Here is a 14,734-nt window from a genome sequence, read left to right as displayed (position 1 = left end):
CCCAAGAGGCCGACTCCCCAAAACGGGAAGCTGCTCCCGAAAAAGACACTAAAAGGGGAGCCGTCGCCCAAAAATGTGACACTCCCACAAAAGGACTGACCAAGACATCTGGGGAGGCAGGAAGCGTCGCCAATAAACAGGCAAGGGCGACCTCCATAAAAGACCAAAAACGGTCTAACCCCACTAAAGACCCCATATCAACACCAACAAGAGGGTCTGCGTGGGGGAAGACCGTAGAAAAACAACTGTCCCCTCAAGAGTATAGACACCTGTACCTGACAAAGTACAGACAATACATAGAGGGGGCAGATATAAAACCCATACCAGGTGCCTGGGAGGCGATTGAGGGCAGAGTCCTGTCCTTTGCCATTTCCGATATACTGGAAAACCGCCTCCTAGGGATGAAGAAGGAAGACATGGCGGGGCTCCTCCACAAACTTAACATCCCAGTACTATACCTGTACCAGAGGAGCTTCGCTGTGTGGGACATCCTCCTACCCACCAAGGACGATGCGGAGAGACTCTCCCTCCAAGAAATAAAGCATGGGAGAGTCAAACTAATACCTGAATACCAGGGCAAGAGAAGGACTCGGGTGCAGGTATTTAATGTGCCAACCCAAATACCTGCGGAAGTATTAGGATGCCTCTTCAGCAAGTACGGTGAGGTGGAACAGGTAACCCCAGTATGGTCAAAAACTGGGACTCACCTGGGCTGCTACACAATAGCAATGAGGCTGAAGAGGGAGGGTGTTCGAGCAATACCACCGCTGCTGACATACAAAGATGCCAGCATAACGGTAGTGGTGGAGGGCCGTCGTCCACACTGCTGGTTCTGCCAAAAGCAGGGCCACATGGCTAGGAGTTGCCCCCAAAGGGTAACCCCTAATCAAACAACCCAAAAGGCGGTCACAACCCCTAAGACAACGCCCGCACCAAAACAGGCGGCAACAACCCCTGCAACTGCAGCACCAACCCCAGTCCAAGGAAAACCCAAACCACCCAGGAGGCCAAGGGGGAAGAATGGAGCACGGTAGTGAGACAAAAGCGGAAACACATAATCCTTTCTGCCACCGTCCCACCGCCAGCCCAAAAATCGAGGCAGCAGCCTCTGCAAATGCAGCAACAACAACAGCCACCACAGCCAATGCCGCGGAAACAACTGCAGCAACAACTACTGCAGCAGCAAAATCAGCAAGTGCAGCAGAAGCAACGATACCAGTGAGAGCAGCAACAACAAAAACAGCTGCAGCAGCAAATAGAGGAGCAGACACAACCAACGGTCCCCACACCAATCGAGACGGGGATCAAGCGGAGAAAAGACTGCTCCTCTGAGGATGAATCCGCAAGTGAAAGGGAGATGAACTCAACCTCACCTCTCCCCGGTTCATTCGAAAGAATGAAAAAGAAAAACAAAAGAGGAAAAGAGGAAGAAAAGGTGGCCCCCACTCCCTGTGAACATACACCACCCCTAACAACAAAATCCACTTCCACCCCCAAACCACACACCGCACCAACACCAGACACCGTACCAACACCAGACACCGCACCAACACCAGGCACCACACAAACACCCGTCCCCACACCAAGGCAAACTGAGCCACTACCCCAAAAAGAAAAGGAAAAGAATGAACCGAGGGAGGGGAGAGACTCCTCTGCCTCTTGCAGACCAACCAGACTAAAGGTCCTTGCCCCTGAGGAACTATGTAATGTAGACCCTCTTTCTGTGGCCACAGACATTTCCCATCGGCAGAGGAAAAACTTAAAACCTCTGCTCGATTACAAACAGATAGAGGGGAAAGATGTAAATATCCCCTCAAATTTCCCGGACGCCCCACTCGTAATAACTTTTGTCAGAACTCCAGAGGCCTGCAAGACCAACTTGTGGACAAGGCTGCAGGCCGCTGAAGGGGCGTTTCCGGGAATTGAACTGGTGGAAAAAATGACCCTTCTCTTGATGAACTGTCAAAACAATGCAAGGGAAGGGTCCCAGTGTTGGTCCATCCGTCACTCTACAGGGCCATAAAATTAATTTATCCTTTGGATGTCGGCGGCATTGCGAGAGAAGGTCAGGATATGAAAAACCTGACCACCTTGAGCATGGCACATAACGTCGGCGTCCTCTCCCCAGCTGACTTCGGAGCTGAGTGTGAAACACCCTAAGGTAGGTACCATGGCTTTGAATTTGGCTAGTTTGAATGCGAGGGGCTTGAGATCACCGGGCCGGGCAGCTCGCCTCCGGCACGACCTCTTGTCCCTGGGAGTGGATGTGGCTGCGATTCAGGAGACGCATTTCGTTTCCTCTGTGGACTGTGAGGTGCTGGCCAGAGATTTTGAGGTTTTCTCAGCATATGGCAGCCCACGGGGGAAGGGAGTTTCCGTGCTGGTTAAACGTACCCTGTCAGCGACGGTCGACATTGTCCATAGAGATGCGGTGGGCCGGCTGGTTGTGGCCGATGTTGCCGTAAAAGATTCTGTGTTTCGGGTGATCGCGGTTCATGCGCCCAGCACCGCTCGTGAGAGGGTCTCATTCTTCAGTCGGCTTGACGTGTTTTTAGATTGTCGGAAGCAGGTAGTGCTAATGGGGGATTGGAATGCCATCTTAGACCCCGACATAGACAAGGTAGTAGGCGGAGCTAGAGGGTCGGAGAGGTGCGAGTCCAGCCTGGCTGATCTGATGGCTAGATGCGGACTGATCGACAGGTTTCGGGTCGAGCATCCAGGGCGGGAAATGTGGACGTGGACCAATAGCATTTCCTCCTATCTAAATACCTATTTGGACAGGATGTTAGTTAGGAGAGGCGAAGTAGATTTCCTATCCTGTCCCACGTTCACTTGGCTAGGCCAGACGGACCATAAATTAGTTATGGCCCGGCTGAAGCTAGGAAATAGGCCTAAGTTAGCGGGGTACTGGAATACATTATGGAGATCCACTTCCCTTCTGGAGATAGATGACTTCCAAGATCAGTTAAGAGAATTGATTAAAAAGGCACTAGTGGGGGCGGTTACCGGGAGTAAGTGGTGGTTAGGTCTCAAAGCCAAGATCAGAAGCTTTTCCGTCAAGTATGCCCAGCGCCTCGCACTAGATAAGGCCAAGACGAAGAAGCAGCTAGAGCAGAAACTAGCCCAGGCTACGGGGGAGGGTGATAGGGTTAGTCAGGAACTAGCTAAGCAGGACCATCTACGCGAGACTAGCGAGTGTTACGAAGGCCAAGTAGTTAGAGCTAGGCTTAGAAAGATAGGTAACGAAGCAGTTAATTCTGATACAGACGTGCGCCGTGAGGTTTCTAGGCGTGGCTCGGACAAATACACTGCGAAAGTCAAACATCCGGATGGACGCACGCTGGAATCGACTTGGGAGATCTGCGAGGGGTTTCGAGAACATTTCGAGGAGCGTTTTATGCAGCAGCCCGATTTTCCGGTCCTTGAGTTTAGCGACTATTTGGCCGACTCTCCCCGCCTCGAGGCAGTTAGAGCGGCTAGTTGTGAGGGCCGGGTGACGGAGCGTGAGGTCTTTACTGCGCTGAAGCAGGTCAGCTGTGACAGATCGCCAGGAATTGATGGTCTGCCATACGAACTGTACTTGAGGCTGTCGCCCATGTTTCTGCCTCTTCTGACGGATATGTTCAACCATTGGTTTGCTCAGGGATCCATCCCAGGGCAGGTGACCAAGGGAGTGATCACATTGCTGAAGAAAGGTGACGGTCATGGATGGGAAGAGTTAGATGACTACAGGCCCATAACTCTGCTAAACACAGAGTTGAAGATTTTGGCCAAGGTCCTGTCGAATCGGCTGCAGGTTGTTATCGACGAGTTAGTTGAACCGGAACAGAACTACGCTGTGAAGGGGAGATCGATTCAGAACAACTTGCACCTGATCCGCACGATCCTAGAGGGGGGAGTAGATGACAATACGGAAGCCGCGCTGATCAACTTAGATCAGTCCAAAGCTTTCGATAGGATCGACCATCGTTTCCTGGCATCTGTCTTGGAGGCCGCCGGTTTTAAACCGGACTTTTGCAAGTGGATCTCCATAATGTATCGACAGCCCATGGCTGTCGTGCAAGTCAACGGAAAGTGCTCAAAACCCTTTGTTATCTCTCGGTCGGTTCGTCAGGGTTGTCCGCTGTCGCCCCTGCTTTATGTCCTGGCTTTGGAGCCTCTTCTCCGCAAGCTGAGACATGGGGAGGCAAATTCGGCCCTGCGCGGAATGGCTCTGCCTGGCGGCTCAGCTGCCAAAGTATCCGCGTTTGCCGATGATGTCACGGTCTTCGTGTCGGGCTTCAGAGACATTGAGGTCGTGTCGGAGGCACTCACACAGTACGAAAGAATCACGGGGGCCAAGATAAACCGCAACAAGTCGTAGGACTGCGGTTGGGCGCATGGAGTGGCAACGCAAACTTCCCGGCGCCCTTCAGCTGGACAGATGGCCCAGTCCGGATCCTCGGCGTGTGGTTTGGACCGGGTCTCCAGCTTTACAAGAATTGGTTGGAGGTACGGTCAAAGGTGGAGGCTGCAGTCAATTCGTGGCTTCCTAGGAAACTTTCCTTAAAGGGTAGAGCTGAGGCGTGCGCCACTTACGTCTTTCCTCTCATGCTTTACCGACTGGCCGTACTTCCCCTGCCTTCACTACACCTAAAAGCTCTTGTCGAACTCTTGTCCTTGCTCCTTTGGGACAGAGGAAGATACTGGGTGAGCAGACAGGTCTGTATTCAACGTCCGTGTGAGGGAGGCTTGGGAATGCCGGACTTGAAGTGTCATCGAGATGCTGAGAGGCTGGCCTTCCTGAGCCACTATATGCAGGATGACCAACCGTGGCACCCCGTGGTTACTGCCGCTTTCCCCGACCTCGTTCTCGACCCTTCCATCGAGAGCCGTCGCAGGCCACGGGGAGAATCTGCCTACATGAAAGAGTGCCGAGCCGCGCTAAAACGACTACCAAGGTCCAGTGAACTTGTGACTGCTACCCGTAGGGAACTCCACAGGGATCTAGTGAAGGGGGCCGACGACGACCCGTTATGCGCGCGTTTAGGGTGGCAGCAGAGTGAGATCCGTTCCGCGTGGAGCTGGGCGCCAGGTTCGAGTCATCTGAACAATTCGGAGTTCTCTTTGACCTGGCGATTGGCCCGAAATGCACTTCCACTCAACAACATACAATGCAGTTCCGGGTTTTTGGAGTCGCCTGATAGTCCCCGTTGTGGGACAACGGCCGTAAAAACTACAGATCACGCTTTCTTCGATTGCCGCGAACTCCGCCAGTACTGGTCGGATGTCAGCGGAGTGACGGCTCACATCGATCCTGAGCATCCTCGCCCAATTACTGTATCCAATGTTGTGGACAACGTGAGGCCGCCGTGGGACCGGGAAAGACAAATGGTCTACGTTACGATCCTGGCCGTGGCGAGAATGGTGATTTGGACGTCGCGTCTGCAAGGTTGCGGGGGGGGGGGGTGTTGTCTTTTTCTGATCAAGATCTGATCGCTTTCTTTAAACACCAACTACGGGTGAAGATCAGATGTGATAGAAGAAGGCTGCATCGCGCGGCATTTGACAGAAGATGGATACATGTGGCAAGTCTGTGTGTACGAAGAGGAGCCAAATTTGAATACGTGTTCCCCGCCTAGGTGTGGAACGCACAGTTCTGTAAAGTAAAATTAAACAAGTAGCCTCCCAGCTAGCTGAGTGTGTGTTCCATCCCTCCTCGATTAGGAAGCCTCCAAGATCCCCATCCCCTCTTACCTGCAATTTTTGTTTTCACCCCTTCCTCTAAATTTTACCCATTTTGGAGAAAAAGAAATACAAACTAACCTCCATCCTTTACCCACAAAAATTTCTTTTCTCCATTCAGCCCCATCTAGGGGGCATCCCCACCTAGAGACTGACCCGCAGAAGCGAGGTTCCTTTTACAAACCTAGTGGAACGGGCAGTCTATCAACTAGACGGGGTTGGGAGGGTCCTACTAACCACCTTTTGTTTTTTCTTCCCCCGCCCTCGACACAAATGAATTATTGTACCATTTTATTGTTATCTTTTTTGTTTTTACACGTCAATAAAAAATGTTTTAAAAATTGGGAGTTAAGTAGGACGTCCCCCAATATGAAAGGGCGAATGCGGTATTATGGTGAAAGAAGGTACTAGCTGGGAGAAACTTGTGACTTTGTTTAGTCCTGGAGTGACAAGGATGACCAACGACCCCCACAATCCCCCCTTTTGAGTTGGCCATGTGCCTAAGTTTTTTGTTCATCGTTGATTTTGACTGTATTTTTAACATGAATAAAAGATTTAATATCTACAAAGTGTAGTATCTGTTCCGGCAGATACTGCAAAGCTATGACTAGCACAGACCAGCTATGACTAGCAAAGACCATATGTGGGGGCCACCCAACATATCTGACCTTGGTCACTGAAGGGGCAACCCTTCATACCAACAGTTTCTAATCAAACTCCCACTTCCCACCTCTCGGGAGCTGGATCCCCTCTTTCCCTCCCCCTTCCCCCTATCTCCACATTAAAAACGGCATCCTGCCCAATTTTCTCAGTGGGGAAGCAAATAAATAAAAAGATCAAAGTGTAGTATCTGTTCCGACAGATGCTGCAAGCAAAGACCAGCTATGACTAGCAAAGACCATATGTGGGGCTAATGCCACATATCTGAACTTGGTCAATGTAGGGATCACTCTACAGACCACAGTTACTATCCAGCTCCAATATCCCACCTCTCGGGAGCTGGATCCCCCTTTCCCTCCCCCTCCCTCTCTCTCCACATTAAAAAACAGCCTTGTGCCTAATTTGCTCAGTGGGGAAGCAAATAAATACAACAGCCGCCCCCCCCCGCTTCGGTGGCACGGGGGACAAGATCAAAGTGTAGTATCTGTTCCGGCAGATGCTGCAAGCAAAGATTAGCTATGACTAGCAAAGACCATATGTTGGGGTAACCCCACATATCTGAACTTGGTCAATGTAGGGATCACCCTACAGACCACAGTTACTATCCAGCTCCCATTTCTCACCTCTCGGGAGCTGGATCCCCCTTTCCCTCCCCTCTCCCTCTCTCTCCACATTAAAAAACGGCCTTGTGCCTAATTTGCTCAGTGGGGAAGCAAATAAATCCAACCGGCCCTCCATGGCATAGGGGACAAGATCAAAGTAAAAACTGGGAGTTAAGTAGGACGTCCCCCAATATGGAAGGGTGAATGCGGTATTATGGTGAAAGGAGATACTAGCTGGGAGAAACTTTTGATTTTGTTTAGTTTTGGAGTGACAAGGATGACCAACGACCCCGACAATCCCCCCTTTTGAGTTGGCCATGTGCTTAAGTTTTTTGTTCATCGTTGATTTTGACTGTATTTTTAACATGAATAAAAGATTTAATATCTCAAAGTGTAGTATCTGTTCCGACAGATACTGCAAGCAAAGAGTAGATATGACGAGCAAAGACCATAAGTGGGGCCAACCCCACATATCTGAACTTGGTCACTGAAGGGGCAACCCTTCATACCAACAGTTTCTAATCCACCTCCCATTTCCCACCTCTCAAGAGCTGGTACCCCCTTTCCCTCCCCCTCCCCCTATCTCCACATTAAAAAACGGCCTTGTGCCTAATTTGCTCAGTGGGGAAGCAAATAAATATCACTGTGGCACGGGGGACAAGATCAAAGTGTAGTATCTGTTATGACAGATGCTGCAAGCAAAGACTATATGTGAGGGTAACCCCACATATCTGAACTTGGTCAATGTAGGGATCACCCTACAGACCACAGTTACTATCCAGCTCCCATTTCCCACCTCTCGGGAGCTGGATCCCCCTTTCTTTCCCCTCTCCCTCTCTCTCTACATTAAAAAACGGCCTTGTGCCAAATTTGCTCAGTGGGGAAGCAAATAAATATCACTGTGGCACGGGGGACAAGATCAAAGTGTAGTATCTGTTATGACAGATGCTGCAAGCAAAGACTATATGTGAGGGTAACCCCACATATCTGAACTTGGTCAATGTAGGGATCACCCTACAGACCACAGTTACTATCCAGCTCCCATTTCCCACCTCTCGGGAGCTGGATCCCCCTTTCTTTCCCCTCTCCCTCCCTCTCTACATTAAAAAACGGCCTTGTGCCAAATTTGCTCAGTGGGGAAGCAAATAAATACAACCGGCTCCCCCCGCCCTCCATGGCATAGGGGACAAGATCAAAGTTTAGTATCTGTTCCGACAGATGCTGCAAGCAAAGACTAGCTATGACTAGCAAAGACCATATGTTGGGGTAACCCCACATATCTGAACTTGGTCAATGTAGGGATCACCCTACAGACCACAGTTACTATCCAGCTCCCATTTCTCACCTCTCGGGAGCTGGATCCCCCTTTCCCTCCCCTCTCCCTCTCTCTCCACATTAAAAAACGGCCTTGCGCCTAATTTGCTCAGTGGGGAAGTAAATAAATCCAAGCAATGACTAGCTATGACTAGCAAAGACCATATGTGGGGTAACCCAACCCACATATCTGACCTTGGTCACTGAAGGGGCAACCCTTCATACCAACAGTTTCTAATCCAGCTCCCACTTCCCTCCTCTCGGGAGCTGGATCCCCTCTTTCCCTCCCCCGTCCCCCTATCTCCACATTAAAAAACGGCCTCCTGCCTAATTTGCTACGTGGGGAAGCAAATAAATAAAAACCCTTCATACCAACAGTTTCTAATCCAGCTCCCACTTCCCACCTCTCGGGAGCTGGGTCCCCCCTTTCCTTCCCCCCTCCCCCTATCTCCACATTAAAAAACGGTCTTGTGCCTAATTTGCTCAGTGGGGAAGCAAATAAATCCAACCGGTCCCCCGCCCTCTATGGCGCGGGGGACAAGATCAAAGTGTAGTATCTGTTCTGCAGATACTGCAAGCAAAGACCATATGTGGGGGCAACTCCACATATAAGACCTTGGTCAATGTAGGGGTAACCCTTCATACCAATTGTCACTATCCAGCTCCCCTACTCCCCGGGGAGTTGGTCCCCATTTCCCCTTCACTCCTCACTTTAAAAATCGGCCTTGTGCCTAATTTGCTCGGTGGGGGAGCAAATAAATACCATCTGTTCTGATACCTACATCGTGCGAGGCAGTGCTGTTCTGGCGACACATTCTCGTGCCCGGAACACCTGACAAGCTTTTTGGGTCGCGTTCTGTCCGCACCCCCACTTTGTCTGTCTTTCTCTGCTCTCCCCCCTCCCCCACGGGAGGGGGGGGGATCCGAGCTGATAATTTACGACCTTCCCGCGAGGGAGGGTCGGAAACACCTTCTCTCTTCCCTCCACTAACTTCCCACTCCCTCTCTCAGTTCTATCTCCCCTCTTGCCGCCTTTTGGCGCCAAAGTCGGCTTCCCACTTTGGACGCTGATTCCACATCACGATTTTCAGTGAATTTTTTAAAAGAGGGACCCAAAACGGACACCCCCAGCCCGGGGGCCACCAATATGGATACCCTCAGCCAGGGGCCCACCAATATGGATACCCCCAGCCAGGGGGTTACTGCTCCCCAAGAGGACGAATCCCCAACAGGTGAAAAAACAACCGCTGACGGGGCGTACCGCTCGGGTATGACCAAGACCGTCTTAAAAGACAAGATGGCCGGTGGGCAAAAATAATTTAATCTGCTGACGTCATCACGGATAGTCCATACCGGTGACACCGGTAGTCACCGGTAGGCACTCGTAACGTCTTGAAGTCAGTGTAATATTTCTTTTTTTTTATTAAAATGCCTTCACGGTGCATCGTTCCAACTTGCTGAGGAAATTATCGTAAAGGACCAAAAAGTGACAGTATTTTCATTTCCGAAAGATAAAGAATTATAATGCAGTAAAAAAAAAAAAAAGATTTTACACCATCTCCATTCAGCAAAGTAAGTTTTAACGTGCTCCCCCCACCCCTGTATTTAACACGATGTAACTATAATTTAATTCAATATTATCATCCTAAATGTTTTACCATTCAAAAGAAGAAGCTTCAAATAAATTGCTAATATTAAAAAAAATTTTTTTACAGCATACAAAACTAATGAAAATGCGAGACAACATCGACTCTTTAAAACACGATTTTTTTAAGCTGGTGACACACGTTTTAAAAATCTAACAAAAATTAATTTTCCTGAAATTTTTCAATATTTAAAAATAAATTATGCCGGCTGATAAAATTTTTAAACTTTTTGTTTAAAGCTAGAAAGATAAAATTTAAAAATACTTATTTTTATATATATATATATATATATATATATATATATATATATATATATATATATATATATATATATATATATATATATATGAAACTAAACTAAAAAAAAAACAAAAAAACGCGCGTTCACTCGTGGTCTTAAAAAGTCTTGGCCTTCGGGACAAGATCAAAGTGTAGTATCTGTTCTCCAGATGCTGCATTCTATTTCTTGTTCTCTTTCGGTGGAGGAGAAATCCTTCACGACTGAGACAATTTTTATTTTTGTACCTTTTCTCCACGTTAAAAAACGACCTTGGTGTCTAACTCTGTCCCGTGGGGAGGCATAGTAAATAGGTAGAATTCATTTCATTAACGTAATTGGGTTTGGGCACTTTTTACTGAGTGTTGACTCCTGCAAAAATTTTTTTTTTGCTTAAGTACGCATGCGCGCAATCGTAAGTCTGCGGCCAAAAAAAAAGGCCAAAAAAAAAAGTCAAATACACATTGAACACAACAGCGATTTTATCTCTCGGAACTTTTTCCAATACTCCAAATTTGACTTTTAAAAATTTCATTTCACATTTCTTACAAATTTCATTTCACAATTCTTTCACTTAAAAAATATCATTTCACATTCCTTTCACTTTTGAAACTACATTTGACTTTTAAACTTATAAACATTTCATTTCACATTTCTATCACTTTTAAAAAGTTTATTTCACATTTCGAAAAATGCTCACACAATTCTTTGAGTGGACGAAAGATTTTGACTCCGCTTATACTTTCCTCAAAGAGAGGAAAATCCTTGCAGAAAAAATGGTATGCAGTGTTTGTCAACAGGAGATGTCTCTTATCAAAAATCGCGACACTAAAGTTTTCCGATGCAAAGCCCATAAGAACCAGAAGGCATCGATAAAAAAGGGTTCATTTTTGCAAGACTCCAAAATAACATTGCAAGAATTCATCCGAATTGCATATGTCTGGTCTAGACAGATAACTGGTGTTGTCGCCTCTGACATGTGCGAGGTAAGCGGGAAGACCATTTGTTCATGGTACCAGTATTTACGCGACGCCACAAGCCATCATAGGGTGATGAACCCATACCAAATAGGTGGATCTGGCCACGTAGTACAAATTGAAGAGTCTTTGATCTGTAAACGGAAATATAACCGCGGTAGAGTACCAGAGCAAAGGTGGGTTTTCGGTGGGTGGGATACAGAGGATAAAATCGGATTTTTGGTTTTTGTCAGTGATCGCTCCTCCGACACCTTGATATCACTGATAAAAAAATACATAAAACCAGGAACTACCATACATTCCGACAGTTGGAGAGCATATACTCCAATTGACCAGATAAATGTCCACCCCAGGTACATCCACAAACAAGTGAACCATTCTCAACACTTCGTCGATCCAGTATCAGGCGTGGTGCAGTGGTGCACACCAACAACGTGGAATGTTTTTGGAAGAACGCAAAAACGAAATTCAAAACAATGATGGGGGTGCACTCCAGTACAGTGGAGTCTCATTTGGACGAATTTTTATGGAGGGAGGTTTACGGAAAAAGTGGCAAAGACGCTTTTGACAATGTGTTGCTGCATATATCGCAGTGGTATATTGTTTAAAATAAAATTTGACTTGTAAAAATTTCATTTCACATTTCTTTCACTTTTTGGATAAAAAAAAATCTCAACTTGTTGGTACATCTACAGAAAATCGCTGTTGAGGTTAATGTGTTCAATGTGTATTTGACTTTTTTTTTGGCCTTTTTTTTTTTTTGGCCGCAGACTTACGATTGCGCGCATGCGTACTTAAGCAAAAAAAAAATTTTTGCTTGGGTCCACACTCAGTAAAAAGTGCCTGGGTTTGTATTACTGTACACATAGATTCGAAAAAGTTGTCAAAAATAAATATATAACAAATAAATGTTATCAAAGGCAAGATAAGTTACTTTTCTACCAAATATTTTTCGTGTTTTTATTCAATGTAACATGTTTATTCAGCTCGAAAAACATAGTGTTGACCGATGTATTCGAAAATTCAAGATGGCGTCTGATTCTCTCTTTAACACGGTAAGTTTGGGATAAGGTGTTATAAATAAAAAACTATACAACATACTATTAAAACCCCGCCGAATATATGTCAACCTATGTCACGGTAACATATATTGAGCGAGTTTTTAACAGTATTTTATCCGGTTTTGTATTTATAACACCTTTTCCCAAACTTACCGTGTTAAAGAGAGAACCAGACGCCATCTGGAATTTTCGAATACATCGGTAAACACTGTTTTTCGAGCTGAATAAACATGTTACATTGAATAAAAACACGAAAAATATATCCAGTTTGGTAGAAAAGTAACTTATCTTGCCTTTGATAACATTTATTTGTTATATATTTGTTTTTTGACAACTTTTTCGAATCTATGTGTACAGTAATACAAACCCACGTATTTTAACAAACTGAAAATATGGATATAAAAAAATGATTTTGCATGTTATTTTTGTTATGTGGTGAAATAATCTTAAATAAGAAACATGATTTTTTCTTTAGGTTGATTTTTTTACTGTGCAATATTTCATGAATTTATTAAAAATATTGTTTTTGATTTTGAAAAAATATTGTGGTTCATTTTGATTAAAAAATATTCATTTTGATTAAAAATATTCATTTTGATTAAAAAATATTCATTTTGATTAAAAAATATTCATTTTGATTTAAAAAAAAATATTCATTTTGATTTTAAAAAAAGTTTCATTTTAATATTTGTTTATTGTCTTAACTCATATCAAATGTTTTGCTTGTGTTCTGCTTCAAATATTCATAATCTTACATGCATAATTTTCATTTAATTATATTAAATAAACTTCAAGTTTATTTCAAATCAAATCGTGTTCCTTCACTTTTTAAAAATGTAATTTATAAGTAATTAAAGAACGCATTCTAATCTTTAAAATCTATAATACAACGAAATATTCAATTGCTTATAATATACTTAAACAAATAACTTGTGTTTTTTTTTATTATTTTTTTATTATTAATATTAGATGAGTTTCAGTATAAATCATCGTGTTCTTTCTTTATTTCTTTATTTTAGTCCAATTTTGAAGTTTTGTAACGCTGTCTGTAAAAATTACTGTTCATTATTGACAGTCTAAGAGTTCCACATATCTTGCTTGTTGGGACCTCGGCGATGACGTCATTTTTTCAGCTGGCCGGCCATCTTGATAACGAAGGCCACGGTATGACATCATTGGACGCTCCCCAGAAGGGGGAAAATTTAACAACAGCTCCCCTCGAGGGCGCCTTCCCCCAAAGGGGAGCAAAACCAAAATCGGTCGTAGCATCTCACTCTAACCACAAAAAGGAGGAGGTGCCAGACCAAAAGGACAATAAAGGGGACAGCGCTCCCCAGGAGGGCTGCTCTCCCAAAAGGGGAGCAGATCAAGAAAATGAGGTGGCATATCGCCTGGACCTCACAAACGAGGAAGGGGCAGATGGCCTCAAAGTAAACAAAAAAGATCATGCTCCCCAAGAGGCCGACTCCCCAAAACGGGAAGCTGCTCCCGAAAAAGACACTAAAAAGGGAGCTGCCGCCCAAAAATGTGACACTCCCACAAAAGGACTGACCAAGAAATCTGGGGAGGCAGGAAGCGTCGCCAATAAACAGGCAGGGGCGACCTCCATAAAAGACCAAAAACGGTCTAACCCCACTAAAGACCCCATATCAACACCAACACCACCAAGAGGGTTTGCGTGGTGGAAGACCGTAGAAAAACAACTGTCCCTTCAAGAGTATAGAGACCTGTACCTGACAAAGTACAGACAATACATAGAGGGGGCAGATATAAAACCCATACCAGGTGCCTGGGAGGCGATTGAGGGCAGAGTCCTGTCCTTTGCCATTTCCGATATACCGGAAAACCGCCTCCTAGGGATGAAGAAGGAAGACATGGCGGGGCTCCTCCACAAACTTAACATCCCAGTACTATACCTGTACCAGAGGAGCTGCGCTGTGTGGGACATCCTCCTACCCACCAAGGACGATGCGGAGAGACTCTCCCTCCAAGAAATAAAGCATGGGAGAGTCAAACTAATAGGGCAAGAGAAGGACTCGGGTGCAGGTATTTAATGTGCCAACACAAATACCTGCGGAAGTATTAGGATGCCTCTTCAGCCAGTACGGTGAGGTGGAACAGGTGACCCCAGTATGGTCAAAAACTGGGACTCACCTGGGCTGCTACACAATAGCAATGAGGCTGAAGAGGGAGGGTGTTCGAGCAATACCACCGCTGCTGACATACAAAGACGCCAGCATAACGGTAGTGGTGGAGGGCCGTCGTCCACACTGCTGGTTCTGCCAAAAGCAGGGCCACATGGCTAGGAGTTGCCCCCAAAGGGTAGCCCCTAATCAAACAACCCAAAAGGCGGTCACAACCCCTGAGACAATGCCCGCACCAAAACAGGCGGCAACAACCCCTGCAACTGCAGCACCAACCCCAGCTCCGAGGAAAACCCAAACCACCCAGGAGGCCAAGAATGGAGCACGGT

The 14,734-nt window shown here is 46.1% G+C and overlaps 1 protein-coding gene across 1 annotated transcript; it reads left to right on the top strand.

Moving 5' to 3' along the window:
* Positions 1-10,915: 10,915 nt before the first annotated feature.
* LOC145263282 (uncharacterized) lies at positions 10,916-11,680 on the top strand. Its single transcript, XM_080120363.1, has one exon. It carries the CDS (start codon positions 10,916-10,918, stop codon positions 11,678-11,680), a length of 765 nt encoding a protein of 254 aa, XP_079976489.1.
* The last annotated feature ends 3,054 nt before the right edge of the window (positions 11,681-14,734 follow it).

This window comes from Euprymna scolopes, chromosome 38 (genome assembly GCF_053919585.1).
Source record: "Euprymna scolopes isolate OS-2025 chromosome 38, ASM5391958v1, whole genome shotgun sequence".
Classification (NCBI taxonomy): Eukaryota; Metazoa; Mollusca; class Cephalopoda; order Sepiida; family Sepiolidae; genus Euprymna; species Euprymna scolopes.
Note: the sequence above shows the minus strand (reverse complement) of the source record. Positions and strands in the feature narration are given on the sequence as shown.

Excerpts from the sequence above, each read along its gene's own strand:
- LOC145263282 (XM_080120363.1), top strand. The coding sequence starts at position 10,916 with ATGCTCACACAATTCTTTGAGTGGACGAAAGATTTTGACTCCGCTTAT.